Below are 25,767 nucleotides of genomic sequence, written 5' to 3' on the forward strand. Positions count from 1 at the left end.
CCCTCGAGGCGCAATCCCCGGGGCAGTGTCCCGTGGCGCACGGTGCGGGGAAGAATGGCGAATCTATTCTTCGTGGGATCTTGCCCCCTGGGGCGAACGTGCGCATCTCGAGCAGCACGGAATCGTTGAGTGGCGGCGAGCAGGCGCTGCCCGCGCCGAGACGCGGACCTCCGCCGGGATTTGGAGGTTCCGAGGCTTAAAGCTTATATCATGATAAGTGAGCGCGCGCTTTGATGAAAGCGCGCCAGCAAGAAGCAGAACTGTGTATTGCATTGTTGTGTTAGCCATCCATAAACAGACAGACCGTAGATACTCAGACAACGGACGACGCCTCGAGCGGCTGAGGCGTTTTTTGTAATTTCACCATCACATTCATCAAAACGGCAACGAGATCGCGAACGACGCGTGCTGGAACGAATGATCTCGATTTCACTTAGTTCACAAGTCTACTGGTTTATTGATTAACCCACGATCGCCGACGGCTTGATGAGCAGCGGCTTGGCCTGCGCCAAGTCCTCGAGCGAGGCGGCCAACTTTTGATTCGTTCTCGCGAAGAATTCACGAGCGCTCTTCGCCTTCTTTGTCTCTTCCACTCTGACCACATCCCCGTCTAAGATGACACTCATGTCACCGCAGTAAACCTCCTCACCATCCAACGCGCTCGCTCCACCCGTCCACTCCTTCACGGTGTACCCTTGTACGAACGCCTTCAAGCTCGCCTTCAGACTCTCCACGGGCGTCTCGACGAGCGCCGCGAGTTTGTCGAGCTTGATCGACGTGTACATTCGCAAGTATCCACGAAGCTTGGGAATTACGGCGTGCGTAGCGACGGAGTCCAAGAACGCCTTGAGCTGCGTCTTGTGCGCCTCGGAGTTGTCTCCGTCGCCGCTCGCGACAAACTTTGGGCACGCGTACGAAAAGAGGTCGTCGAAGACGGCGACTTCGCCGCTCGTCATCCGGTTAACCTTTTCGCTATACTTTTGGTGCAAACCCAAAGAAACGGACCCATCGAGTAAGTACTGCTGGCCCGGAACGAGCGCCATGGTGATAGCGATCAACGCGTACATTTGTTCTTGCTTCTTCAACAAGAGCGGCAGCGCGTGCGGACGTGCGGCGCCAAACCTCAGCCGTTCGACGTACTGGATGCTTTCGTTAAAGTGACGAATGGCGTCCGTGTATCGGCCGAGCATAAAGTAGGCGAACCCGACGTGATACGAAGTCGCGACGTAGGCGCCCGGAATCTTCTTGAACAACCCATCCTTGTCCAAATCCACGGCGTCGAGCGCGGCGAGCGCTCCTTCGTAATCGCCCGTCAAAACGTGCAAGCGGCAGATACCAATCTGCGCGCAGTACCCGAGCGTGGGCAAAACGTTACTCGAATCAAGCGCGTACCCTTCGTTCGCCGCAAACGAAATCTCTCCCGCGCGCTCGCGCTCGAGCACGCGCACGATGTCGCTCTTATCCACCAGCGCCTTTAAAAAATTCAACATGCTCGTGCGATCCCAAACTTGCGCGTCCAACGCCTTGATCGCCTGTAACTCCTCGCTCGTGCGCTTCGAGCTGCCTTTAAACTGTCGGAACGACTGAAACTGATACACGAACTCATCCACCATCTCGTACAACCACACGTTCGGCAACTGCATGTTGGCGTCGCCGTGCAACAACGCGCCGAAGAGTTCGCAATAGTTTTCCCACGACCCCTTCCGTTCGTTCGCGCTCGGCGTCGTCGCTTGGTGCAGGTGTCGGTAATAAAGCTCCGCGTACAGCATCTTAAACACCGGATCGTTCTCCGCGTACGTCGCGATCGCATCGGGCGTCGGCCACGCCGTCTTCTTGAAGAAGCGTTCGCCGATCGCCGGAAACGAGCGCTCGTACATCGTCAGCGTCTCGTACACTGCGCGGATCCGCCTCGCCGTCGGCGACGTCGTCAGTCATCGCGCGCATCGCGCACCGCGCGCCTCCTCGGCGACCGCGCCGTCCCGACGCCTCCTCCGCGCCCGCGCCGCGCGTTCGATCGCGCGCGCGCGCAAAACCTCTCGCGTCGCGTCGCGTCGCGTCGCGTCGCGTCGCGCGCGCACCGTTCTTCTCGCGAATGTGTCGATAAAAGTACGTCACGAACTGTTTCACCGCATCCCTCGCGCTCGCGGACGCCATCGCGCGCGTCGTCGTCGTCGTCGTCGTCGTCGTCGTCGTCGTCTGAGGGCGGCGCGCGGTCGCGTCGGCGCGCGGCGCGGCGCGAAACCGACGGTGCGAACGCGCGATCGACGGCGCGAGGTTCGATCGCGCGCGATCATCGACGGCGCGAGGGTCATCGCCGATCGCGATCTCGAATCCGCGCCCGCATCGACGTCGCGACGAAAAAGCGCACGCGCGACCGCGCGGGCCGGCGACGCGACGGACGACGACGCGCGCGACGACGGACGACGCCGACGCGCGCGATGCACCGCGTCGGGAAGACGTTCGTCAAGACGACGAAGCGCGGGCAGGCGGTGACCAAGGTGCGACGGGAGCGGTACCTGCGCGACGACGTGTACGTCGGATGCGGGGACGCCGCCGTCGAGGCGCGGTATCGAGGACGCGACGAGGCGCTGTACGTGCTTCGACCGGAGCGCCGAGGCGCGAAAAGCGAGCGAACGATCGCGCTGATCGATTCGAACGTCGCGCTGCATCAGATGGACGCGCTGGCGGACGCGAGGGTGACGGATGTGGTGATTTGCGCGACGGTGATGGAGGAGACGCGAAACAAGTCGCGGACGTCGTACGAGCGGTTACGAGGATTGTGTAAGGATAAAGAGAAGCGGTTTTACGTGTTTAGTAATGAGAATCACGCGGAGACGTACGCGGAAGACGTCGCGGGGGAGTCGGCGAACGATCGGAACGATCGAGCGATACGCAAGGCGGCGGCGTTTTATCGCCGAGCGATTCCGCGCGCGGCGTGCGAACGCGTGACGCTCGTGACGAATGATCGAGGAAACGCGAGAAAGGCGCGAGAGGAGAATATAGACGTGATGAGCGTGATTGAATGGATACAGTCGATCTCAAACGACGCGAGCTTGGTGGATTTGGTCGTCCCGGGCGGAGGGGCGGAGATTCCCGAGGACGAACGCGACGCCAAGCGAGCGAAGAGCGGCGGCGGCGCGAGCGCGAGCGTTTTCGAGGCGTATCTCGACGCGAATGACATCAAGGAAGGTTTAGCGAGTGGAAAATTGATCAAAGGCGGCGTTCGAACGTCTAGATATAACCCTTTTGAGGCGCACGTGATGAATGAAGGTACCGGAGAAGGCGTACTGCTGAGCGGACGCGCGGCGATGAATCGCGCCATCGACGGCGACTTGGTCGCCGTGGAAATCTTGCCCGAATCCCAATGGATTCGTCCGGGTGGTATGATCATCACCGGTACCGCAGAAGAAGACAAAGAGACGTCCTCCGCGGACGTCGACGCGAAGGACGACGCCGGCGGACTGGCGCCGGAGACTGCGGATGAAACGGACGTCGCTGTCGCGGCGACGAAGGCGTCGGGCGTCGTTCCCACGGGAAAAGTTGTAGGTATCATTCGGCGCAACTGGCGCGAACGCGGTTATGCGGCGTCGGTCGACATGGGAAGAGACGGCAAAGGTCCAACCGCAGCCGGTGGCGGCTTCGCATCGCGCGTCTTGTGCGTGCCGAGCGATAGACGATTTCCAAAGATTCGCATCCAGACGCGCCAACTCGAAGGCTTGCTTGACCAGCGCATCGTCGTCGTCATCGACGATTGGCCCGCGGATAGCATGTACCCCGAAGGGCACTACGTCAAGTCGCTCGGATTGATCGGTAGCGTCGATGCCGAAACACAGGCACTTCTGCTCGAAAACGACGTTGACGATCGACCGTTCGCGCCGGCGGTGTACGCGTGCGTGCCCGCCTTGCCGTGGAAAGTCACCGACGACCATCTCGCCGAACCCGGTCGCGAGGACTTGCGCGATTTATTGGTGTGCAGCGTCGATCCTCCGGGGTGTAAAGACATCGACGATGCGCTGAGCGCGCGCGATATCGACGACGAGCGCATTGAAATCGGCGTGCACATCGCTGACGTGACGTCGTTTCTGTTCCCAGACACCGCCATGGACGAAGAGGCGGCGCGTCGAGGGACGACGACGTACTTGGTGCAACGCCGTTTGGACATGCTTCCGGGAGCGCTGACGACGGACATATGCTCTTTGGTTGGAGGTCAAGAGCGCTTGGCGTTTTCGGCGTTTTGGATCGTGCAAAAGTCCACGATGCTTCCGGATGAAACCGTCAAACCACGATTTACGAAGAGCGTCATCAAGAGCGCGGCGGCGTTGACGTACGAGCAAGCGCAGACGCGAATCGACGATGCATCTTTGAACGATGATTTGACGCTCAGCTTGAGGCGACTTCGTGATGTCGCAAGACAGCTACGCAAGCGGCGCATGGCGAACGGCGCGCTGACATTGGCTTCGCCCGAGGTGCGATTCGAGATGGATCAGCAGTCGAGCGATCCGCTCGACGTGGGCATGTACGTCACGCGCGAGACGAATCAAATGGTTGAAGAAATGATGTTGTTAGCCAACGTCAGCACCGCGGAGCGTATTTTGCAAGCATATCCCGCGGCGGCGATGTTACGCCGTCACCCGATTCCCGAGCAGAAAATGTTTGAGCCCTTACTCAAGGCGGCCAAGGCGTGCGGCGTGGACATTGACACGCAATCCAACCGCACGCTCGCGGCGAGTCTAGACGCCGCCGTGCGACCGGAAGACGCGTATTTCAACACGCTATTGCGCTTACAAGCGACGCGGTGCATGTCACAGGCGGTGTACTGCAGCTCGGGCCAATACGCTGGACCAGAGCGCATGCACTACGGTCTCGCCATGCCGTTGTACACGCACTTTACGTCGCCGATTCGTCGGTACGCCGACGTAATCGTACACAGATTACTGAGTGCGGCGATCGGGCTGTGTCCTCGTCACAAGTCGTTGGAGGACTCCGATCACGTCAAATCCGTCGCAGACGTCTGCAACGTGCGTCATCGCAATTCTCAGCAAGCCGGTCGCGCGTCCGTAGAGTTACACACCTTGGTGTTTTTCCGCAAGCGCAAAATTGTCGCCGACGCGCGCGTCTTCAAAGTGCGCGCAAACGGACTCGTGGTTTTTGTCCCAAAGTTTGGCATCGAAGGACCTGTGCTCTTCGTCGAGGGCGAAAATAGCGACACCGCGACTTGTACGCTCGACGAAGACGCTATGACGGTGACGCACAAAGGAAAGACGTGGAAAGTTTTCGACCGGCTCACCGTGCGAGTGGAGGTCGAACAACTCCCTGCGCATCGGAGTCGTTTGCTCATCACCATCGTTCCTGACGACACTCCGCGCGGGGAGATCGCGAGCGCGTGAAGAGCGGTACGAAGTAGAATATTGTACAACACGATATCAGTAGGGCTGCTACGAGCGGCTATGAAAAAAACGGCGCCTTGCAAACGCACGTCCGACGATTCCCTTGGCACACTCCCTCGAAGCTAGGAAATCGCTTCGAAAAGCTCGGTTCCGGGGCGATGGCTAACAGTTTTGCCTTTTCGCACGCCAACTTCTCGTCGTCGTCCTTCAACGCGTACCAATGCCTGTATAACCGCACAGATTTCACGCAATCCCCCGCGGCGTCGTGCGTCTCCGCCACCTCCGTCGCCAACAAGCACCGCACCAAATGGTCTTGCCCGAACACGCTCCACGACTTGTACTGCGCGTTAAACACGCGCCATATCCCGCATAAATCGATTAAATCGCCGTAATCCACACCTCTGACCAATCCGAGCCACTGTTCGACGTCCTTCAGCACGCCTTGCCCGACGATGACGCACCGCGCGTCGAGCGCCTTCTTCGTCGCCGCCACCGCCTCCGCGAACGACACCCCGCGCTCGGCGAGCAACTGCTCGGTGAGTCCGGTGAGGGGGGTCAAATAACTCACCACAGGTTTCTCCTGCTTCACGTACACGTTCAACAGCGTTTGCTCCGTGCGCGCGTCGACGATTGCGATTTGCGCCACCGCTCGGTCGTTGTGCGTCGTGCCGTTGGCGACGCACTCGACGTCGATGGAGACGACGCGCGGCGACACGGCGTACGGGTCGTACGTGCGTGTTTCGTCGCGCGCGGGGGATTGCATGATGCGTGCACGGCGATGCGCGCGCTGGGCGCGATGTGCGGGCTCGGCGTCGCGGAGCGTCGGCGCAAACGTCTGCGACAATCGGGGCGCGGTTCGCTCAAATTTCCTAGATCAATTCACATTCTACTACTGCAATAAGCCTGTTAATATCATACTATGGTGTGGCGCTCACGGCACCGCGGTCTCGGCTTGAATCACTTGCGTCGCCGACTCGACGGCTGGCGTCGACGCGTCGTCTTGCGCGGCCTGGGTGGAGACGAGATACGCCGAGTCCACGCCAGTCTCGCCAGCGGCGCACGACGTGGAATCGAACGCACGGTTCGGATACGTAGGTTTCGGCGGCAATTCGACGCTTTCGGTGCCCATCAAGTCCAGGATGGAGGCGATCGCAGCGTCGAGTTGGGCGTCCTTCCCGTGAAACGTCGCCACTGGTAAGTTGGACACGAGAACGTCAGGGGTGACGCCCTTTTGCTCGATCGCCCAGTCTCCGTTGATGTACGGGCCAAAGGATGGAATGGTGAACCCCGAACCGTCCACTAGACGAAGTTCGGGGTGGCCGCTGTACCCGATGGCGCCTCCCCAAGTGCGCTCGCCGATCACCGGACCGATGCCGAGCTGTTGAATTCCGAGCGCGAACATCTCGGCGTCGCTGCTTGTTTGCTCGTCAATCAGCACGACAACTTTGCCTCTAAACGTGTATTGCATCGTCGTGTCGCCGGCACCGCTTCGTTCGGTGTCGAACATCCACGCCACGCGACGAAGACGCTCGAGCAGCCACGTGTCAATGTTTCCGCCGGCGTTGCGACGGACGTCGATGATTAAGCCCTTCTTGCGCACGTTCGGGTAAAACTGAGCGGCGAAGTCGTCGAAGGAATTACTCGAACCGCGCCCTTCTTGCTCCATGTCTTCCAAGTAAACGTATGCCACGTCGTCGTTGGTCTGGCTCTTCACGTACTCCCGCTTTTGAACGACAGCATCCGCGGCTTCTAAAACGTCGCACTCCTCAAGCATGAGCGGCATGACGATGATCATCTCCGTTGTCGGTGCGGGCTGCTCATTTTCGTCATCGCCCTTATGTTCCTTCCCGGCCAACTTCGCGTCAGCGTGCACATCACCGTTTTTCAACGGTCCGACACTGTGCCGCGGCTGACCCAGCGGAAGTCTGGGCGCCCCTGGGGTGGCGTGCTTACGAACCAGGCTCGCCATGTGCGGATCCCGAAGCGTCTTCGTCGCGGTGCTCGCGCCGCCGAGTTGAGACGACGCCATACCCATGCCACCACCCATCATCTGCTGCATCATGCGCAACTCTTTCATCTTTTGCAAATCCTCCTCGTCTTTTCGCTCCTGCTCCGACCGCGGCGATTTGATGACTTCGAGTAAGACTTGCATCCCAGCTTTGCCGCGAAGCAAATTCGACAGAGGCAACTCGGTGGAGTTGACGAGAACGCCATCAATTTTGGCGATGATGTCTCCCGCCTGCAGTTTGACGTGCGAATAAAGTGAAGAACGACTCAATGATGACTGCGGAGCCTCCAAGATCCCCGAACTTTCGTGAATGTACGCGATTTTCAAACCCAACGGTGTCATTTCGAAATTCGCGCCGAGGCACGCCGAGGGCGAACCGAGCGGAAGCACGGGATCGTCAGAATGAACGGATACGAACACGTGCAACGCGGAGAGCTCACCGAAGGCTTGGGCTAAAATGTCCCGCAACTCGCCCTTGGCAGATATTTTATATACCAATGGGCGATAGCGATCGGTGATGGATGTCCAATCGACTCCGTGCAATTTTGGGTCATAGAAGGCATCTCTCATGTTGCGCATCGCCTCCTCGTACATTTGCAGCCATTCCTCGCGAGGATTCACGATGACACCGAAAGTGTCCGGAGGGTACCAAACTTCGGCTCCACGAAGAGCGGATTCTTGATCCAATCCTGGCTGTAATACGCCCTTGGCGGACAAAAGCGCGACACCCTGTTCGGTGACGAGGGTGAAGACTTGCATGTCCCCGCTCACGACTACCGCCATAGGATCGGGATACAACGGCAAGATTTGACGCGAGTACATGCTGTACACCGCGACGATGACCTGGTCATCTTCAACCAAGGTAAGGAGCATCCCGCTTCCGTCGCCGATGATGTTGAAGCCCAAGTATTGGGCCTCTGGCAAGTCGGGGACAACTTGCGCTCGCTGCTCGATGTTTTTCGTCGAAATCATCGTCGGTAACGCCTTGCCAAACTCTGCATCGAACACGCTGCCTTCAGGATTCAACTCGTCACCGATGAAAAACGGACACGTCATGCCAATACGCAACGGAACACACATCAATCGAGACGTCTCATAAAACATCGGCTCAGCACCGCGTGCGCCGTACGGCGAACTCCCGCCCGAGGCGATTTGCTGATCGCTGAAGTAGTACAAGTACAAGCCGTCGGGTGAAAATTTTGGACTGTGCGCGTTGTAACTCGGCGTCGTGATTCGCGTACTTTCCCCAGACGTCACATTCAACACGTGAATGGATGAAAAATCGTTTTCTTCATCCTTGGCGAACGCGATGTACGAGCTATCGGGGCTCCACGCCAAGCCGTACACGCCCTCCGGACGGAAACCATTCAACATGGTGTCAATACTCGCTATGCCGTCGATATCGGCGTAAACCGACGACGCTTTGTCATCGGACTTTTCTTTCCCCAAGCCGATGCTCGCCAAGTGTAGACTCGCACGGCGCCCCGATACGCGTCTTCCGACGCGCGCGGCGCGGCGCGCGGCGCGGCGCGCGGCGGGGCTTCTGCCCAACATTGGCTTAGGGCGCTGAGGGCCCGCGGGCGATGCATCCGGCCTGCCCGGTTTACTTTGACGTTTGGCGAGCTTCGCTGAAATTGGCTCAGGTTCCGTGGTTCGATACAACGCCGTATTCACCGCCGTCTCCGTCAAGTTGACGAGCTTCAAATTCCCATCCGTGTCGGCGAGCAACAGGGCGGTATTGTCCGGAGAGATGGAGCTAAACTCCATGGCACCTTTGATCTTGCCGCCGGTCGTGATCTTCGTCTCTCTCCACGGTCCACCTTCGATTTGACGCTCGAGCAAGACGTACTCGTATTCGCCCGATGCGTCAGAAAGCGCCAAGAGTTTGGGTTGTCCGTCTGAGCTGGCGTCGTTCACAAACTGAATGTGCTTGTATCGCACCGCCCCGCTGTAGCGAGTCACCTTTTCCACGCGTGTTCCCAAGAATGGAACGAGCGCGGAGTGAAACACCTGACCACGAATCACAAACGCGGCAAAAGCGCCATCGTTTGTCAACACAAGTTCACTGATTGACGAGTAAGGGTCCTCAATCTCCGTCGGCATCGTTTTGCGGAACTCGCTCACAAGGGAGTATGTCAGCTCGACTTCCTCGCCGAGCGCGGGCGCGCGCGCCGTGTGCGCCGAAATTGCACGGCGGTACAGTGAACCACCGCGTCGATACACGAGCACATCACCATCGACGGTAAATTCTTGAACATCAAACAAACACTCATTCGTGAGCTGCATCGCGAACTCGCCATCCGTCGTCATCGACCACACGTTGGCGACGCCCGACTTGTCGCTGATGAAGAAGATGAAGTTCTCGAGGCCCTTCGCGACAGAAACACTCGGACTCCATGCTCCCCGCACGCCCCACGTTTCTTCTGGCGTGAGCGGCTTCGCCTCGGAGTCGGCACGACACCATCGCCACAAGCGCGATTGTTCGCCACCTTCGTAGCGCTTTGTCGAGCTCGTCTGTCGCAACGGAACAAAGACGTAGCATCCGCCCGATTCTTTCACGCCCTCGATCGCTCTGGCAAACGGCAACGGCGACATCGCTCTAGTGTCTGGGTTGAGAGTCACCAGCTGTGTCGACGCCGACTTGGAAAACGCCGTGGAAATGAGGAGAATCTCGTTGTCCTCGGGCCAATCGGCGATGTCTTGCGTCTTGCCCCCAAACGTGACTTGCGTCGCGACGCCTCCGTCTGTCGGAGCGACGAATACGTCGTAGCCGTCGTACGTCAAGCCGAGAAACGCGATGTGCGAGCCATCGGGGGAAAGTCTGGGCACACCTTCGCGACTGTACGTCGACGACAATCGAGAGGCGACGCCGCCGTCCGCGGAGGCGATCCAAATGTTTGTCTCGCTCACGAAGGCAATCTTACCGCTCGCCATCGTCGGTAATCTGTAGTAACCCAGCACACTTTCATCTTCGCTATCCGCATCGATCAGTCGCTCGCGCGTTCGCTCGAGCACGGTTTCAACGCCCTTGATGACGAGACGCTCGTCGCGCTCGGGCTCCGTCTCGTCCGAATACCCGTCCTGCTCGTCCCCGTACGCGTCTTCGTCGTCTTCACTCGGATACCCCGTCGTCGTCGCGTTTCGCGCGCCGGACGTCGCGTTCGACGCATCGCGTCCGAGCCGCGGCGTCCCCGACGCCGAGAACGTCCGCGCCGACGTCGGCGGCCGCGGCGCCCTTCGCAGCGCCCTGTTCTCCGCCGTCTTCGCGCGCGCCAGATCTCGTTCGTACTGCGACAACCCCAACGCCGGCGTTCCCGTCCCCGCGTCACCCAACGCCCGCGTTATCTTCATCGCCGCCTCCGCGCGCACGCTCGCCATCTCTCGCGCGTCTCTCGACCCTCTCCTGACGTCCCCAGTCGTCGCGCCCGCCGCGAACGCGCAGCACGCCAGCGCGATCGCCTTCGTCGCCACCATCCACCGCCCGCGCGTCCCCCGTCCCGCGCTCGCGTCGTCCTCGTCCGCATCGCTTCGTCCTCGTCCTCGCGCGAGCAATCCCGCGCGCTCCGCGTCCCTCGGCGCGTCCACGCCCCGCGTCCACGCATCGCCGCGTCCCGTCGTCGTCGCCCCGCGGTCGCCCTCGCGCGTCGTCGCGCGCGCCCCGAACCCGAGTCCCGCGTCGTCGCCGCGCCGCGACATTCGCGCTCGCGCCGATCGTCCCTCGCGCGTCGCGCGGTGCCCTTCGTCGACGTCGACGCGCGTCGATGTCTGACGCGATGGAGGGTGTTGGACGCGCGTCGTCCGTCGGCGTCGCGTATGTGTGTGTCGCGTAAAGTATGGGATTTATTTATTTGGCATCGCGACGACGTCGCGACCCGCGGGACGCCATCGCGCGTCGCGACGACGATGCGCGCGTCGTCGACGTCGTCGTCGTCGCGATGCGCGTCGACGTCGTCGTCGCGACGACGGGGCGCGTCGATCGCGACGCGTCGGACGACGCGCGAAGGACGCTTCGGACGACGCGCGATGGCGTCGCGACGACGGGACGCGCCGCGCGGGGACGCGCGCGCGAGCGCGCGACGCGAGCGGGGACGAGACATTCGAGTGACGACGACGACGTTCTACCGCGCCGAGAGCGCGCAGGGACGAGATTTAGGCGTGCTCGCGGCGCTGACGACGAGGCGGCGGCTGGAGGTGCTCGACGCGACGTGCGCGTCGGGCGCGCGCGCGGCGAGGTACGCCGAGGCGGGCGTGCTGAAGTCGATGCACGCGAACGACGTGAACGCGGACGTGGAAGACGTCGTGCGAGAAAATTTAGCCGACCTGCTGTCGCCCGCGAGCGAGGTGGACGTGAAGCTGACGTTCGACGACGCGCAACGCGTCTTCGCGCGCGCGTGGCTGGAGAAGACGTTTTACGACGTCGTCGACGTCGACGGCTTCGGCGCGGCGAACTTCGGCGACGCGTTGAAGTGTGTCAAGTACGGTGGGTTGTTTTACGCCACGTCAACGGACGCGCGAGCGCTGTGTGGGCAGAATCCTGAGACGTTGAGTCGGGCGTTCGGAAACGCCGTCGTCGCGCCGTCGAGACCGGGCGTGAACGAAATCGCGCTCCGCGTCTTCATAGGCGACGTCGTGCGACGGGGGGCGGCGATCGGAATATCCGCGACGCCGCTGTTTTCGTTGTTTCATCCGCACGGTCCGGTGTTTCGCGTGATGTTTCGCGTGGAAAAGGCGCGAGGCGGCGCGTACGACGCCTTCGCGTCGAATCGCGACGCCGCGATGGGCTTCGTCGGCTTTTGCGATCGATGCGGCGACACGTCCGTCGTGCGCGCGCCGTTGATCGACGTGTACGGGCACACGAAAACGATAGCGCCCGGCGACGACGACGCGACGACGCAGTGCGCGAGATGTCGCGGCGAGGGATCCGCCGAAGACACGCGAAGCGCCGCGCTCGCGATTTCGGGACCGCTTTGGTTACGATCGCTGCACGATCGCGACACCGTGCTGGCGATGATCGAGGCGGCGGACGCGCAGGGTTGGTTCGCCGCCGACGACGAATCCGACACAGGACCGGTGAAAGGACAGCTATCACTGCGCGATTTGCTCGACGCGTTTGTGGGCGAAGCCGACGCCGGGCTCGAGCGCACGCCTCACCATCTTCGCACGGATGAGCTCGGACGAAGAGGCCGAGCGAAACGCGTGCCACCGCGAGACGTGTTAATCACCGCGCTTCGCGCCGAAGGATTCGCGGCGACGCGAAGCCACATCGACCCTCGCGGCTTGAAGACGAACGCGACGATGGCGGACGTCGTCGCGTGCGCGAATCGCGTGTGCGAAGCCGTCGACGAACTCGAGGGGCGCGCGTAGAGAGTTTTAGATTTAGCGATTATTTCGTTGTTATTCAAACGGTAGCGTTACTTGTGGATCACGCCGCGGCGGAGATCTGATTCCACGCGCCGTCCAAAGATTCCTTCCACACCGTCACCGTGTTGTTCCCGTCGCTCACGGCGAGAATGTTGCCCATCGTGCTCCACGACACGCGCCACACCGGCGCGCCGAAATCGTGCAGCTCGCGCGATTGCCACGCTCCGCGCGGTTCGCTTTGAGTCCAAATGAACACCTTGCCGTCCTGCCCGCACGATGCGATGGTGTTCATGGGAAGACCCATGTTTTCGCTCCACGCGACGTCGCGCACCCAGTCGCCGTGCGCGCTCAGCGTGGCTTCGCATCCCCAAACGCGTCGCTCCTCGTCAAATCTCCAAATTTTCACCAAGTTGTCGCATCCACACGTCACTAAACGCTTGGCGTCGACGACGCTCGCGCCCCCACCCGCGCTCACCAGCGCCCCCGGCGTCGCCGCGGGCGCCCACGACACCCCCGTGCACCCGATGGCGTGCGCGTTTGGAATCTTCTCCACCGTCCAGCTCGCTTGGCCGTCGTAGGAGATCACGGAGATCGACCCATCGCTCGACGCGCACGCCAGCTTCGCCCCGTACTCATGCGGCGCCCAAGCGATGGCGTTCACGCTCCCGTCGTGCGTTCCCGTCGGCGTCTGGTACGCCAGCGAAAACGCGTTCGGTTCCGTCTCCTTGTGCACGCGCACGTGATGATCGAAGCTCGCGCTCGCGAGCAGCGTTCCAAACTTCGGATGCGCCCACCTCGCGCTCCACACCGGTCCATCGTGTCCCGTGATCGTCGCCACGTGCGTCCCTCGCGCGCGATTCGCCTCTCCCTCGGTTCCGTTCGCGTCGCCCAGTCTCCCCCCCGCGCGATCCTCCGCGTCGCGCGCGCCGAGCGCGTCGCGCGTCCCGTTCGCCGCCGTCCCATCGCTTCGCCCGCGCGCGTTCGCTTCGCGCGTCGCGTCGCTCGATCGCGCGCCTCGTTCGCACTCGACGTCAAAGATTCGAATCGTTCGGTCGCTCGAGCACGTCGCGACGCGTCGTCCGTAGTAGTCGTACGCGCAGTCGTGCATCGCGTCGGCGTGGTGCGCGTCGAACGCGCCGTGCGTTCGCGTCGTCATCGCGAATGGTCGGTATCGCGACGCGCGAGTCACGGCGCGCGTCGCGGTGCGCCGATCGCGTCCGATCGCGCATCTGGATGGATGCGCGGCGTCCGACGCGACGATGCCATCGTCGATGCATCCATCGACGCGTGAGTTCGCGGTCGTTCGCGCTCGACGGCGTCGCGTCGCGGCCGCGTCCGGATCGGTGTACGAGGCACTCGTCGACGCGCGTCGTCGTCGCCGTCGTCGTCGCCGTCGCGCGGGACGACGGACGACGACGGATGTGGACGTGGACGTGGACGCTCGGGACGCGCGAGACGTCGCGCGAGACGTCGCGCGTCGATGCGGGCGGTCGACGCGCGCGAGCGGACGACGCGGCGCGACGCGCGAGGGCGCTCGGACGCGACGACGACGACGACGACGCGGGACGCGCGGCGCGACGGCGTCGACGGCGTCGACGGCGCGCGGACGCGAGACGCGTCGTCGCGCGCGCGGCGTGCGTCGCGGCGGCGATGGCGACGCGAAGCGCGAGCGCGTTCGGACCGCGACCGCGACCGAGGCTGTACGAGAAACCGAAACTCCCGCGACGATTGCTCGAGGCGGAGTTGGCGCTCGGGGAACTCGCGCCGGGAGGACCGGCGGCGGCGGGACTGTTGGGCGACGGACGCTGGCGAGCGAGCGCGGGAGGAGACGACGAGGAAGGCGATGGGGAGGCGAGGACGCGCGCGACGAGGCGCGTGCGATTCGAAGAGTACGCGCTTCGAGGGGCGACGGGAACCGCGCGCGCGGGCGTCGAGCGCGATTCTCGACGAGACGCGTCGACGTCGGCGTCGGCGTCTCACGCGTACGCGTATACGGCGGAGATTCGTCCCGGCGGCGGCGACGCGAAGGCGCGCGTCGGCGTCGTGCCCGCGGATTCCATGGATTCGATGGCGGCGACGACGACGACGCCGGACGGCGGCGATTCCGTCGCGCGAGGACGCGACGGCGACGCGAGCGGGACGGCGGCGCGCGCGGCGGATTCGGCGATCGAGGCGCTGGTCGAGGAACTAAATTCCAAATCGCCCGCGCAGGAAATGTTTGAAATGTTACGGCGCGAGGGCGAACACTTTGTCAATCCGCGCACGGGGAAGAAGTTTGAGTGGGGGGACACGTGGATGCACGAGCGAGGCGGGGGCGTCGGCACCGGGCGACCGGAGTCTCGCCCGCGGCGACTCACGGCGGACGGCGCGGTGGAGGTGATGCCGGCCAAGGGCGACGCCGGGTACGCGCTCGTGCCGATGAGTTCGGACAAACAGGGATTGTTGGAATTTTACGATCGATGCAACGGTCCGAGATGGAGCAACACGCGAAACTGGGGCGTCGGCGAGCCGTGCGCAAACGCGTGGCACGGCGTCGTTTGCGTCGGCGGTCGAGTGACCGAGTTGTTGATGAACCTGAACAACGTCGCGTGCATGGGATCGCTCAACGTCACCGCGCTCGCGACGTACGTGCACGAGCTGCGCTACGTCGATTTGAGCGATAATTTGTTCACGGGAGATTTGCCGCGAGACTTGTTTAAGATGACGCAGCTTCAGAGCCTCGTGTTGTCTGGAAATCGCATCACGGGCGCGCTTCCCGAGGACGTCGGCGCGCTGACGAATCTGCGGCACATCGACTTGTCCGCGAACGCCATGCGCGGCGCGCTTCCCGAGTCGCTCGGCGCGTTGAGTGAGCTCAAAGTGCTGTATCTGGGCGAGTCTGGGCTCGAGAACAAAAACGACTTCGCGGGCCCGATTCCCGAGTCGTGGCGACGTTTGAAATCGCTGAAATCGTTTTCGTTAGCCGGCAACTCGAACATCGGTGGAACGTTGCCCGATTGGTTGCTCAACAATCTGGACTCGCTCGAAGAGTTGACGCTGTCGAGATGCGGTTTGACTGGGGAAATACCGCCGAACGTCGATCAAATGAAGTCGCTTCGCGTGTTGGATCTCGGCGAAAACTCATTCAGCGGCGTCGTGCCCGTGGAATCGCTGTCGAGATTGCGACGTTTGAAGCACCTGCGTTTGGCCGGAAACGCGCTCATCGGGTCGCTCGGCCCATCCGTCGCCCATTTGCGAGAGATTGAAACCTTTGACGTGAGCTCGAACCGTTTGACGGGGGATTTGCCAAAGGAACTCTTCTCGCTGCGATTGCTAGAAATTTTGGACGTTTCAAACAACGCGTTTACCGGGACGTTGGCTCCTCCCGACGGCGCGGAGACGTCGAATTTGCGCGTCGTCGACGCCGAAAGCAACCGTCTCGTCGGCGTGCTCTTAGACGGCGAGTTCTTCAAGCGCGCGCCGCATTTGAGGTATTTGAGACTGTCGAATAACAGAATTTCCGGCGCGTTCACCGACGGCGCGTTCGACGACGCGGGCGAACTGGTGGAGCTACACGCGTCGAATAACGATTTGCTCGGCCCGTTGCCGGATTCTGTCCGTCATTTGACAAAGTTGAAATCGTTGCGACTGAGCGGCAACGCGCGTCTGGGCGCCGGTCGTGGAATGCCCGACGCGCTGTCGGAGTGTTGGAATCTCAGAGTCGTCGAGCTCGCGCGCGCGGGCTTCGAGGGCGACATCGCGGACGATGCGTTCGCGCGCATGCGTCGATTATCTTCGCTGAATTTGGCCGAAAACAAGTTTTCGGGCAACGTGCCCGCGTCGTTGAAATCGGCTGAATTTCTGCGGAAATTGGAGATTCAAAACAACGCATTCGTCGGGGAAATTCCGTCGTGGCTCGTCGAGCTTCCGCACCTGGAACTCGCCGATTTCACGGGCAACAAGTTCACGGGCGCGATCCCGGATTCGTTTTACGATCCCAAGACGAACTCCGTGCCAAAGCTCGAGGAGCACAGAAACCGCCCCGCGGGCGTCGCGCGGGTCTTACGACTCGGACGTAATCCGTTGTTTTGTCCGCTTCCACCCTGGGCGCGCGCCGCCGTGGGCGCGACGTGCGTGCGAACAGAAATCACATCCATCGACCCCGCTACGGGCGCCGCGAGCGGCGGCGCCGTCGTCACGCTGCGAGGCAGCGGGATTCCCGGCGCGCGCGACGTCGGATGCTTCTTCGGCACCGAAGCGGAGCACGTGTTCGTTCGCGCGACTTCGTTCACAAAGTCGCACGTCGCGTGCGTCGCCCCGTCCGTCGCAGACTTGCCCAAGCCGCCCGAACGTAACGCCGCCGGGTACGCCGTGTCGGTGCGCGTGGGCACGAGCGCGTCGGGCGCGGCGACGGAATTTGGTGAATTATTCGTGTACACGACAAACTAGTCGCGGCGGCGCCGCCGTGGATGATGAAGAATATTGATTTGAAAGCGTTTTCCTTCTAAACGGCCATTCCGCCCATTTTGTTCGCAGCGCCGATCGCCGCCGCGTGCGCCGCTAATACTTCCGACACCCTACCGAGATCGCTAAGTTTGACGTCGAGTTGCTTTTCTTCGTCTTTGTCCGTGTAATCGGCGCGCAAATCCTTGATTCGCACCATGTCGTTTTCCCACTCTTGCGGCGCGACGAAGACGATGTATCGAGCGCCGATACGATTGGCGTAATCAAAAGTGCTCGCTACTTTCTTCTTCGGCTCGAGAAGCATATCCACATCCGAACCTCCGGCGCGAATCATCGACGCCGCCTTCATCGCCTTGCCCTGCATGCCTTCGTTGAACGCGGCGACGACGAACTCGATCGACTTGGGAAGCTCAGGGAGCAATCCTTTATCTTTGAGCAACTCCACGATGACGCAATCGCCGAAGCCGAAACCACACGCCGGCACCTCGGTCACGGCACCGTACAAAGAGAGCAACCTATCGTAGCGACCGCCACCGCAAATGGCGCGCAACTCCCCGGCGCGGTCGAAGCCCTCGAAGACGATGCCGGTGTAATAAGCTAAACCTCGCACGACGGATGCGTCGAAAATCAGCCAATCACCGTAGCCGTAATCTTCGGCGAGCTCGAAAAGCCTCTTCAACTCATCGATGCCGGTTTGATCGGCACCCTCGCCGCAGAGCGCCTCGAGGTCGCTCACCGTCTTGCACGCCAAACACTCTACGATTTTCGCAGCCGTCTCCGCGGGTAATCCTTGCGTGTCCACGAGCTCAGCCTTGACGGCATCGGCGCCGATTTTGTCCAACTTATCCATCACGATGCACACAGGCGCAAACTTTTCCGCGGTGATTCCGTATGAATCCAACACGCTCGCCATGACCTTGCGCGAGTTCACCTTGATGCCGACGTCGGCGGACGTGATCCCGATCGACTTGAAGAACTCGCACACCGCGAACAACAGCTCGGTTTCTGCGCTCACAGACTTGCACCCGATGATATCCATGTTCCACTGGTAGTGCTCGCGCTTACGACCGCGCTGCGTCGTCTCGAAACGCCAGCATTGCGGAATAGAAAACCACTTCAAAGGCAACATCATCGACTGCGCGCGACCGAGTACCATGCGCGCGAGCGTCGGCGTCATCTCGGGTCGCAACGTCACCTCCACCCCATCTTGGTCCACGAACGCGTACATTTGCTGCGTAATCTCCTCGCCGGCTTTGCGTTTATAAAGCTCCTGCCTCTCGAGCACGGGCGCGTCGTATTCCTCGAACCCGGTCGCTCGCGCAGTGGCTCGAAACTTTTCGTAAAGCCATCGCTGCAAACGAAACTCTTCGGGATACCAATCGCGCGTGCCGCTGCACGCCTCGAGCTCGACCGGCGGTGTCGTCGAGCACTGCACGCTCACGACGGCGTTTTGCCCCCGCGAGCGCTGTTCGGCGGCGGCCGCTTTGGACGCTTTCGCGGCGTCCTTCGCCGCCTTCTTGGCGGCTTTTTCGGCTTCACGCTTGAGAAGTTTCTCGCTCTTTTCACCGCTCGCCGCCGCGTCCGGGGCGACAGCGGGTTCGTCGCCTTCGGTTGTCATCGCTCGCGACTCTATTCGCGCGCCGTCGATCGAATCGCCGCGGAGTGCGGGTAAACGCGCACCGACGGATGCCATCGAACGGACAGTCTAGGGTCTAGGACTGACGGAGTCTAATCATTTCAATATCAATTCTACACTTTTTGACCGCCCTTCACCGGGACGTACTGTAGTTCTCGGCTGAGTTCGTCTACGTGCGCGACGAAAGGGTCTTCCAAAGCGTCGAATTGGCTGTCCGCCGACGCGCGAAACCCACCACAGTTCACCGCGTGTTCAGCCTCGACGCGGAAAACGTTCCAGATCGCCCGCCGGATAACTTCAACGGCGGACAATCCCGTGACGAGCACTTGCGTCGAAAGATGTCGCATCGGCAAACCCGGGACGGCGGCGAACAAGCCCGCCGAGCGAGCGAAAACATTGAAAACTATCGCGGCGACCCAAACCGCGCGAGATTTTACGAGCGAACGCCTCGACAGGAATTCAACGCGCCACTTTGACTCTGGGTTGAACGTGAAAATCGACCAATCCATGAAGAAATCCCAATAAAGCGAGTAACACACGCTCGACGCCGTCGCGATATAAGCGACGATCCATGGTGGAGAGCTGTGATTGTCGCTCTGGCTCGATCGCAAAGCCCAGAAGCGAAGCCAAATCGCGACTATGGAGCAGCCATACTTTCCGGCGTTTAGTAAGTGCGTCGACAACGCCCCGCCTCGTTTGTGCACCACAGAGTCTCTCGCCCGGCGAAAGCTCTGAATGAACCGCCAGTAGTGCGGAATCGTCGCCGCGATGACGCGAGTCGACGCCGTTTCGGATGCCAAGTGGAACGTGATCATCAAATCCGCAATCGCCGTGGACTGCGACGTGAGCTGATCGGCTATGAAGAAGTCTGGAAAAACCACATTCGTCCACGGAGTACTCATGATTCGCATCACGTGGCGTCCGATGAATCTTCGGGTCGTCATCGGGGGCTGGATAAACCAATATCGTGGATTGTCAGCCCATTCCCACGATGCCGGCACGGGCACGGCGAACGCGATGAAAAGCGCCATCGTTAGAGGTTTGACCCATTGCGTGTTCGCGTTTCCCGACGACCACAACACGGTGCTCGTCGTCAAAATGATGACGAAACAAATCCACGGCAGCACGGTAGCGATGATGGCGTACTCTGCTCGTAAACCCGTCTTACCGGCGCTCCGAAAGAAGATCAGCTCCCAGTGTACCATCAGCTTTTGCCAAACGTACACGGTGGGTCCCCACAACAGCGATTGCCCGAAAACCAGCATGGCGCCGCGAAGGGTGACAAACGCCGCCAATTCTCTCCGGCACCTATCGTCAGTGGACTGCAGACCGCACGAAACGACGAGGTACCACAGTGGAATGAGCAATGCTGGAAATGCGATACCCCAGAAGAATCCGCCGGTGAAGTAGAGAATCGGATTATCAGGCGAATCTCGGTCCAAGTTGACCTTGGTGCCGTCGTCTTTGATGCGGTTGCCCGTACTGCGAAGCTTTTCTAGTAGTTCCACGCGTTCCTTTCGGCGAAGCGTCGCGAACGATTGCGTTCGAGTATTGAAGCGCACGAGACCGGTTTTCGTAGCCTCTATGCGGCGAATCAACGCGTGGCAGGTTAGAAACGCTTCTTCGCAAAGCTTCGCCATGGTCTTGCACTGAAACGTTGACTCTTTCAAGTCTGGCCAAAACGCGAGCTCATCGCACGTGGTACAGTATATACCGCTCGTCCGCGTGCCGGCTTCTTTATCCATTTTCTTCGTAATCTTGCGAATCGCCACGGCGTTCAGCGTGCTAAAGTTCTGAATCATGCACACGGAGTAGTAAATTTCTTTAATGTCGTGCAAGAGCGCTTTCACCGTCGTCTCTCGCGACTTCGCCGTCGACGAGGACGTATTTGTATCCACCAGCGCCTGTGCCGCGCGCTTCGCCGCCGCTTCAGACGAATCCGTAATTTTATCCTTCTCTTTGTACTTTGAGAAGAGAGCATGCAAGTCCGTACCAGAAGTCGTGGAAAGGGAGCCGTGGCGCGAGTGACGCCCTCCGGCCCTCACTGGTTTGATCTCCGTCTCGCCGCCTTGATCGACTTCGGCTTCAGATTCTCTCGGGCTCACGACTGGGGTCGCCACGTTCAAAGACGCGTCGATGACCTCAACGCGCTTTAAAGCCGTCGCGAGTGCCTTCGCTTGCATTTCGACGAGCGTCTCATAAAACGAGTTGCACCTGTTCGCCTGCACGTCCAGCGCTTGGTAAAATCTCACCAGCACTTCCGCAACGCCGTTTCCGTTGTCTTGCAGCGTGCTCTTCACCGCGAGCATGGGTTCGTAATCCATCCCGAGCGCGTCCCACAGCGTTTCCAGCGCTTCGCGCTCCCCCGGCGTCTTTTCAATTTCCACGAGCTCGGTCGTCAGCGTCGGCGCGTTGGCGTATCGATTCCACTGCGTCTCGTCCACGCTGTCTCGTCCCCGATAGTCGTCGTCCGCCGACGTCGTCCCGGCCGGAGCTTCGAGCTCGCGTATGCGCTTTTGTTCCGTCACGAGCGTCTTGAGCTGCTCGTAGTCGATGTACATCGTGTGCCACTCGCCGACCCGGTAGCGGTTGAGCGTCTTACTGAAACCAACCATCGCGAGCTGTCGTTATTAATCTATCGCGTTCGCCCCCGTCTCGCGTTCGCGCGCGCCATCACCTCAGCGCGCGCGAAAATGGAGCCCCCCGTTGAGGCGGCGGCCCCCCGTTCAAAGCGGCACCGTCGATTCGAGACTCGCTCTTTCATCACGTCGCGTCGCGTCACTACGGCGATCGCGTCGCGACGCGTCGGCGCGAAACGTCGCGCGCGCGGTGCGACGGGCGCGGGACGATCATCGCGCGCGCGTCGCGCGCGTCCGTTCGCGCGCGCGTGAAGGCGCGGAAAACCAAAAGACACACCGTTCGAGCGACGACGTTGGAATATGCGGGAACGTGCGGTGCGGGCGACGCCGCGCGCGGGGCCGTCGACGTCGACGCGGCGGCTGAAATCGTCGACGCCGTCACGCGCGTCCATCGTGCGACGCGCGCGAGGGAAAGGCGACAAGGACGATGCGTCGACGCCGACGTCCTCGACGCCCGACCCAGAAGAGTTGAAACTGGCGTTGGCGCGCGCGAGGACGCGCTTGGAGCGGTCGCGAAAGGGTCTGCCGGCGTTGGTCGAAGAGAACGAGAGCGAGGGTTTCACGTCCGATGAAGTCGTCGAGGAGTCGTCGACGGCGGAAAACGGCGACTTGCGAAGAATCGTGTCGGACTGGTTTGGCGCGGTCGGAGGCGTCTTTGACTCGCTGAACTCCGACGACGAGGCGATGGACGCGAGAGACGAGAATCCCGCCATCGCGGCGCAAGATGATGCGTCGTCGTCGCGTGATGACGACGAAGACTCTTCGGCGCCCGTCGAGGCGGGCGGATGGTTTCGATGGAAGAGTCCATGGCGGGTGAGTGGAGTGGGCGAGTCCATCGCTACGGCGACGTCGTCGTGGATGCCGAACAAGAGTGTAGACGGTGATGGAAGCTTCGTAGTGAACACCGACGCAATCGGAGTCTCAACAGCGAGCGATGGAGCGTCATCGTCTTCAAGCGATCGAGGAGTCGAGCCGACGAACTTGCTCGAGCGCGTGCCGTTGCCGCCGTGGATTCGGCAACGCGTGGACGGTTCGAGTGATGGTGATTCATCCTCAGACGACGAGGAAGATGATGAAATGGCGTACGACACGACGATTTCGAACGAGAACGTCGGTAGTGCGATTCGTGATGCGAGCGAGACGGCGGTGAGCGTGACGACAGCGGCGGTGGAAAAGTTGAATTCTGCGCTTCTCGGTATTGAAACCGTGGAGAAGAGCGCGGTGAAGGATGGAAGGTTTGAAAACAACGCTTCTGCACTCAAAGCGTTGCAAGAGTCGCTACGAGATGCACGTGCTTCTGCAAAAGAAGCGCGCGAGGCGAGCCAAAGTCTCGAAGAAGCCGTGCGCGAAGTGAGTCGCGCGCAAGAAGCGCTTCGAGCAGAGGGCGATTTGAAAAAAGAAGAAGCGATCAAGGCTCTTGAGGCTGCCAAGGCGGCTGTCATCCGACAAGCGACGAGCTCGAACGCGGCCGTCGCAGATGCGCTCCGGCAGGTGTCATACGTCGCCACTCGAGTCGAGAAACTGGGCTCATGGACGCTCGAAGACGACGGCGAGGCGTCGTCACGCGCACTCGACACTAGCAAGGCGCAAAAACGCGGGGTTCGTCGAGGCCTGATGGGCGCGATCGCTAGCGCGCGTGAGAGTGCTCAAGACGCGCTCGTAGCGTCAGAACTCACGCAGACGGTCTCAAGGCTGGCTTCATTGGCCACGCAGCGCGGAGACGGCAAATCGAAGAAGTCGGAAGAGCTGAGCGAAATGGTCAAGCCCGCGCTGCAACGAGTCGTCGCGAACTCGCTCGTACCTGTCGAGAGCGACATTGAGATTGGCAGTGCGAGATTGGCGTGTTCGCTCGCGGCTTGGGTGTACTACTTACCGCAAATGCAACACGCGTTGCCTCGCAACGGTTTGAAGTTGATCACGTCATCGTTGGACGTCGAAGAAATCATTCCGTCCACTGAATTTCGCGCGGGCAAATCGCTCTTGGAGGAATCTGCGTGGCGTGCTGAACAGGCGGTTGAGGAAGCCGTAGTCGCGGCTCGAGTGGCTGCGAGTAAAGACGCCAAGCTGGAAATCGCCGCATCGAAAGCTGCAGCCGAGTCTGCCGAGCTCGCGGCGCAGGCTCTGAAGCTCGCGGCTGAATTACGCTCTCAGGACGCCCAGGACGAATCGACTAGACTCAAAGCCAGAAAGACGGCGCGAGCGGCGAAAGCGCTCGCCGTCGAGGCGCAGAAGAAGTTGGACGAAGCGAGTGCGATTGCCGAACGGAACAAGCGCAAGTTGAAAAAGTGGGCCATGCAGCGCGAGCTCGCGGATCTTCAGTCGCAAATGCAACAAACGGTGATCGAACAACAGCGGAAAGTCGAAGCCGAGCGCGTGAGACAAGAGCGAGCAGAAAATGCATCCCTCCCTGTGAACTTTTGCGTCGCCGCACAAGACGACACCGCGACGCTGTGGGTCGTCGTCGAGGGCTCTACGAACTTTGCGAGCTGGCAAGCAAACTTGACCTTTCAACCCGTGACGTTTGAAGATCCCGCTCTCGGTGTGGAAGTTCATAGAGGCGCTTACACGGCGGCGAAGACGATGTACCGTCGAATCGAGAAAGCAGTCAAAGAGCACGTCGCAAAGCACGGCGCGCGAGCGCGAGTGCGAATCACCGGACATTCGATCGGTGGATCGATCGCGATGATCATCGCGATGATGCTCCTCGTGCGAAACGGCGCACCTCGCTACGCCATAGCCGACGTCTGGGCGTTCGGCGCGCCGTACGTCATGACTGGCGGCGAAGCGCTCATGACTCGACTCGGATTACCTCGTTCGTTTATTCGAATGATCATGATGGGCGACGATGTCGTGCCGCGCTCATTCTCGTGCTATTATCCGCAGTGGGCGCGCCGAGTGTTAGACAACGCGCCTGGGCCGTTCAACGTCAACACTTCTACGGCGAATTTTTTGGACGAGCAGATGTTTTATACGCCGATGGGTGACTTGTACGTGCTGCAGGCGAACAACGGTTCTGAACACCCGCTTCTGCCGCCGGGACCCGGTCTTTACATCCTCGACGGCGACGGCGTGTACGAGATGCTAGCGACGCGCGCGCGATTGGGCGAAAACGAAGACGGCGATGATGAGTCGTGGTTGAATCGTCGCCCTTCGAGCAAGCATTGGGACGAGGCGGCGGCGTACGACGTGGACGGAGACTTCTCTTCGTCCGAGGATGAGAAAGCGAACAAACTTCGAATGCATCAGCTCGCGTGTTTGACGCAATCAGACGCCGCCCTCACGGCTTCGCTCATCATCAGTCACATCAAGCAAGACGAATTGCTCCCGAGCGAAGGCGGCATTGCGGAGGTGTTGAATCAGCGAGGGCGAGACGCCGCACAAAGAGTGTTGTTCAATAGCCCGCATCCTCTGAGTATTCTCAGCAAACCCGACGCGTACGGCGACGCGGGCATCATAAGTCGCCATCACAATCCGTTTCAATACGCGAAGAGTCTTTCTCTGTCGCGAAAACGGAAGCCTGGCGTCGCCGATCTGATTTCTAGCCTACCGAAAAAAAGCATCGACGGCGCGCCAGCGAGTGGCGGTCCGAGATGAGCGGTGAAGCCTGTGGAGTAGAATTGCGAGTAATAGGAAATGTAGCGATGAATGCGAAACGATACGGCGCACGCGCGAGAGTATATGTGCATGAAACGAAGCGCGCGACGCCTCGTCGCGCCGGGACGCGAGCGTCACAGTGCCGTTTCTCGAGCGTTTTTTAGGCGTTTTCTCGTTTGCGCGATGTGACATTCGCGGGCGAGCGCGTGAAGATACACATGCGCGAACCACACGGGGATCGCGAATGAACGATCGCGGGCTAAAAATAGAAGAAACAGGAATGCAAAAAGATTCACCCACGTCGCCGTCGACGTCCCGCGTCGTCTCCCAGCGCGTCGCCCCTCGAACGCGCCTCCCTGAAACTAGGGTTAGAAACTAGGGCTGAAAACTAGGGTTAGCAGTGTCTCTGGAACATGACGCTTTCGGCGCCCTGAAAGTTGCGCGAGTAAAGGAGTCACCAAAACCACTACACTGGCGGTCGACGACGCTGGAATTTTGCGTACACGCATGAAACACGCATTTGCATCTGTGTACGCGCGCGTTTCGCGGCTTTTTTAGGGTTTAGGTTTAGGGTTTAGGGTTTAGGGTTTAGGGTTTAGGGTTTAGGGTTTAGGGTTTAGGGTTTAGGGTTTAGGGTTTAGGGTTTAGGGTTTAGGGTTTAGGGTTTAGGGTTTAGGGTTTAGGGTTTAGGGTTTAGGG

The 25,767-nt window shown here is 60.7% G+C and overlaps 10 protein-coding genes across 10 annotated transcripts; 4 read left to right on the plus strand and 6 right to left on the minus strand.

Moving 5' to 3' along the window:
- Nucleotides 1–444: 444 nt before the first annotated feature.
- On the minus strand, nt 445–2,183 carry OSTLU_50892 (predicted protein). Its single transcript, XM_001420515.1, has 2 exons — nt 2,079–2,183; nt 445–1,894 (listed from the first exon to the last, which is right to left on the minus strand). The coding sequence occupies exons 1-2, from the start codon at nt 2,152–2,154 to the stop codon at nt 462–464; spliced, it is 1,509 nt and encodes a 502-aa protein (XP_001420552.1). The 5' UTR covers nt 2,155–2,183; the 3' UTR covers nt 445–461.
- Nucleotides 2,184–2,438: 255 nt separating this feature from the next.
- On the plus strand, nt 2,439–5,387 carry OSTLU_43971 (predicted protein; the record flags this gene model as incomplete). The annotated part of the gene is made up of 2 exons (XM_001420349.1): nt 2,439–2,566; nt 2,627–5,387. 2 exons carry the CDS (start codon nt 2,439–2,441, stop codon nt 5,385–5,387), a joined length of 2,889 nt encoding a protein of 962 aa, XP_001420386.1.
- A 58-nt stretch (nt 5,388–5,445) lies between these two features.
- OSTLU_88691 (predicted protein) lies at nt 5,446–6,150 on the minus strand (the record flags this gene model as incomplete). The annotated part of the gene is made up of 1 exon (XM_001420516.1): nt 5,446–6,150. The coding sequence occupies one exon, from the start codon at nt 6,148–6,150 to the stop codon at nt 5,446–5,448; it is 705 nt and encodes a 234-aa protein (XP_001420553.1).
- A 120-nt stretch (nt 6,151–6,270) lies between these two features.
- OSTLU_26649 (predicted protein) lies at nt 6,271–10,773 on the minus strand (the record flags this gene model as incomplete). The annotated part of the gene is made up of 1 exon (XM_001420517.1): nt 6,271–10,773. The coding sequence occupies one exon, from the start codon at nt 10,771–10,773 to the stop codon at nt 6,319–6,321; it is 4,455 nt and encodes a 1,484-aa protein (XP_001420554.1). The 3' UTR covers nt 6,271–6,318.
- Nucleotides 10,774–11,418: 645 nt separating this feature from the next.
- Nucleotides 11,419–12,707, plus strand: OSTLU_17464 (predicted protein; the record flags this gene model as incomplete). Its single annotated transcript, XM_001420350.1, has 1 exon — nt 11,419–12,707. A coding segment is annotated over one exon (1,289 nt), but the record flags the coding sequence as incomplete, so codon positions are not given.
- Nucleotides 12,708–12,817: 110 nt separating this feature from the next.
- On the minus strand, nt 12,818–13,864 carry OSTLU_17465 (predicted protein; the record flags this gene model as incomplete). Its single annotated transcript, XM_001420518.1, has 2 exons — nt 12,818–13,624; nt 13,787–13,864. 2 exons carry the CDS (start codon nt 13,862–13,864, stop codon nt 12,818–12,820), a joined length of 885 nt encoding a protein of 294 aa, XP_001420555.1.
- Nucleotides 13,865–15,381: 1,517 nt separating this feature from the next.
- Nucleotides 15,382–16,722, plus strand: OSTLU_1531 (predicted protein; the record flags this gene model as incomplete). The annotated part of the gene is made up of 1 exon (XM_001420351.1): nt 15,382–16,722. A coding segment is annotated over one exon (1,341 nt), but the record flags the coding sequence as incomplete, so codon positions are not given.
- A 517-nt stretch (nt 16,723–17,239) lies between these two features.
- Nucleotides 17,240–18,817, minus strand: OSTLU_88696 (predicted protein; the record flags this gene model as incomplete). The annotated part of the gene is made up of 1 exon (XM_001420519.1): nt 17,240–18,817. The coding sequence occupies one exon, from the start codon at nt 18,815–18,817 to the stop codon at nt 17,240–17,242; it is 1,578 nt and encodes a 525-aa protein (XP_001420556.1).
- A 128-nt stretch (nt 18,818–18,945) lies between these two features.
- On the minus strand, nt 18,946–21,527 carry OSTLU_26654 (predicted protein). The gene has a single exon (XM_001420520.1). It carries the CDS (start codon nt 21,448–21,450, stop codon nt 18,949–18,951), a length of 2,502 nt encoding a protein of 833 aa, XP_001420557.1. The 5' UTR covers nt 21,451–21,527; the 3' UTR covers nt 18,946–18,948.
- A 247-nt stretch (nt 21,528–21,774) lies between these two features.
- OSTLU_17468 (predicted protein) lies at nt 21,775–25,068 on the plus strand (the record flags this gene model as incomplete). Its single annotated transcript, XM_001420352.1, has 1 exon — nt 21,775–25,068. The coding sequence occupies one exon, from the start codon at nt 21,775–21,777 to the stop codon at nt 25,066–25,068; it is 3,294 nt and encodes a 1,097-aa protein (XP_001420389.1).
- Nucleotides 25,069–25,767: the final 699 nt, after the last annotated feature.

Source organism: Ostreococcus lucimarinus, chromosome 11 (assembly GCF_000092065.1).
Source record: "Ostreococcus lucimarinus CCE9901 chromosome 11, complete sequence".
Classification (NCBI taxonomy): domain Eukaryota; kingdom Viridiplantae; phylum Chlorophyta; class Mamiellophyceae; order Mamiellales; family Bathycoccaceae; genus Ostreococcus; species Ostreococcus sp. 'lucimarinus'.

Excerpts from the sequence above, each read along its gene's own strand:
- OSTLU_50892 (XM_001420515.1), bottom strand. The coding sequence starts at position 2,154 with ATGGCGTCCGCGAGCGCGAGGGATGCGGTGAAACAGTTCGTGACGTAC. Across the intron at positions 1,895-2,078 it reads ACACATTCGCGAGAAGAACG|TGTACGAGACGCTGACGATG; the intron begins GTGCGCGCGCGA and ends GGATCCGCGCAG.
- OSTLU_26654 (XM_001420520.1), bottom strand. The coding sequence starts at position 21,450 with ATGGTTGGTTTCAGTAAGACGCTCAACCGCTACCGGGTCGGCGAGTGG.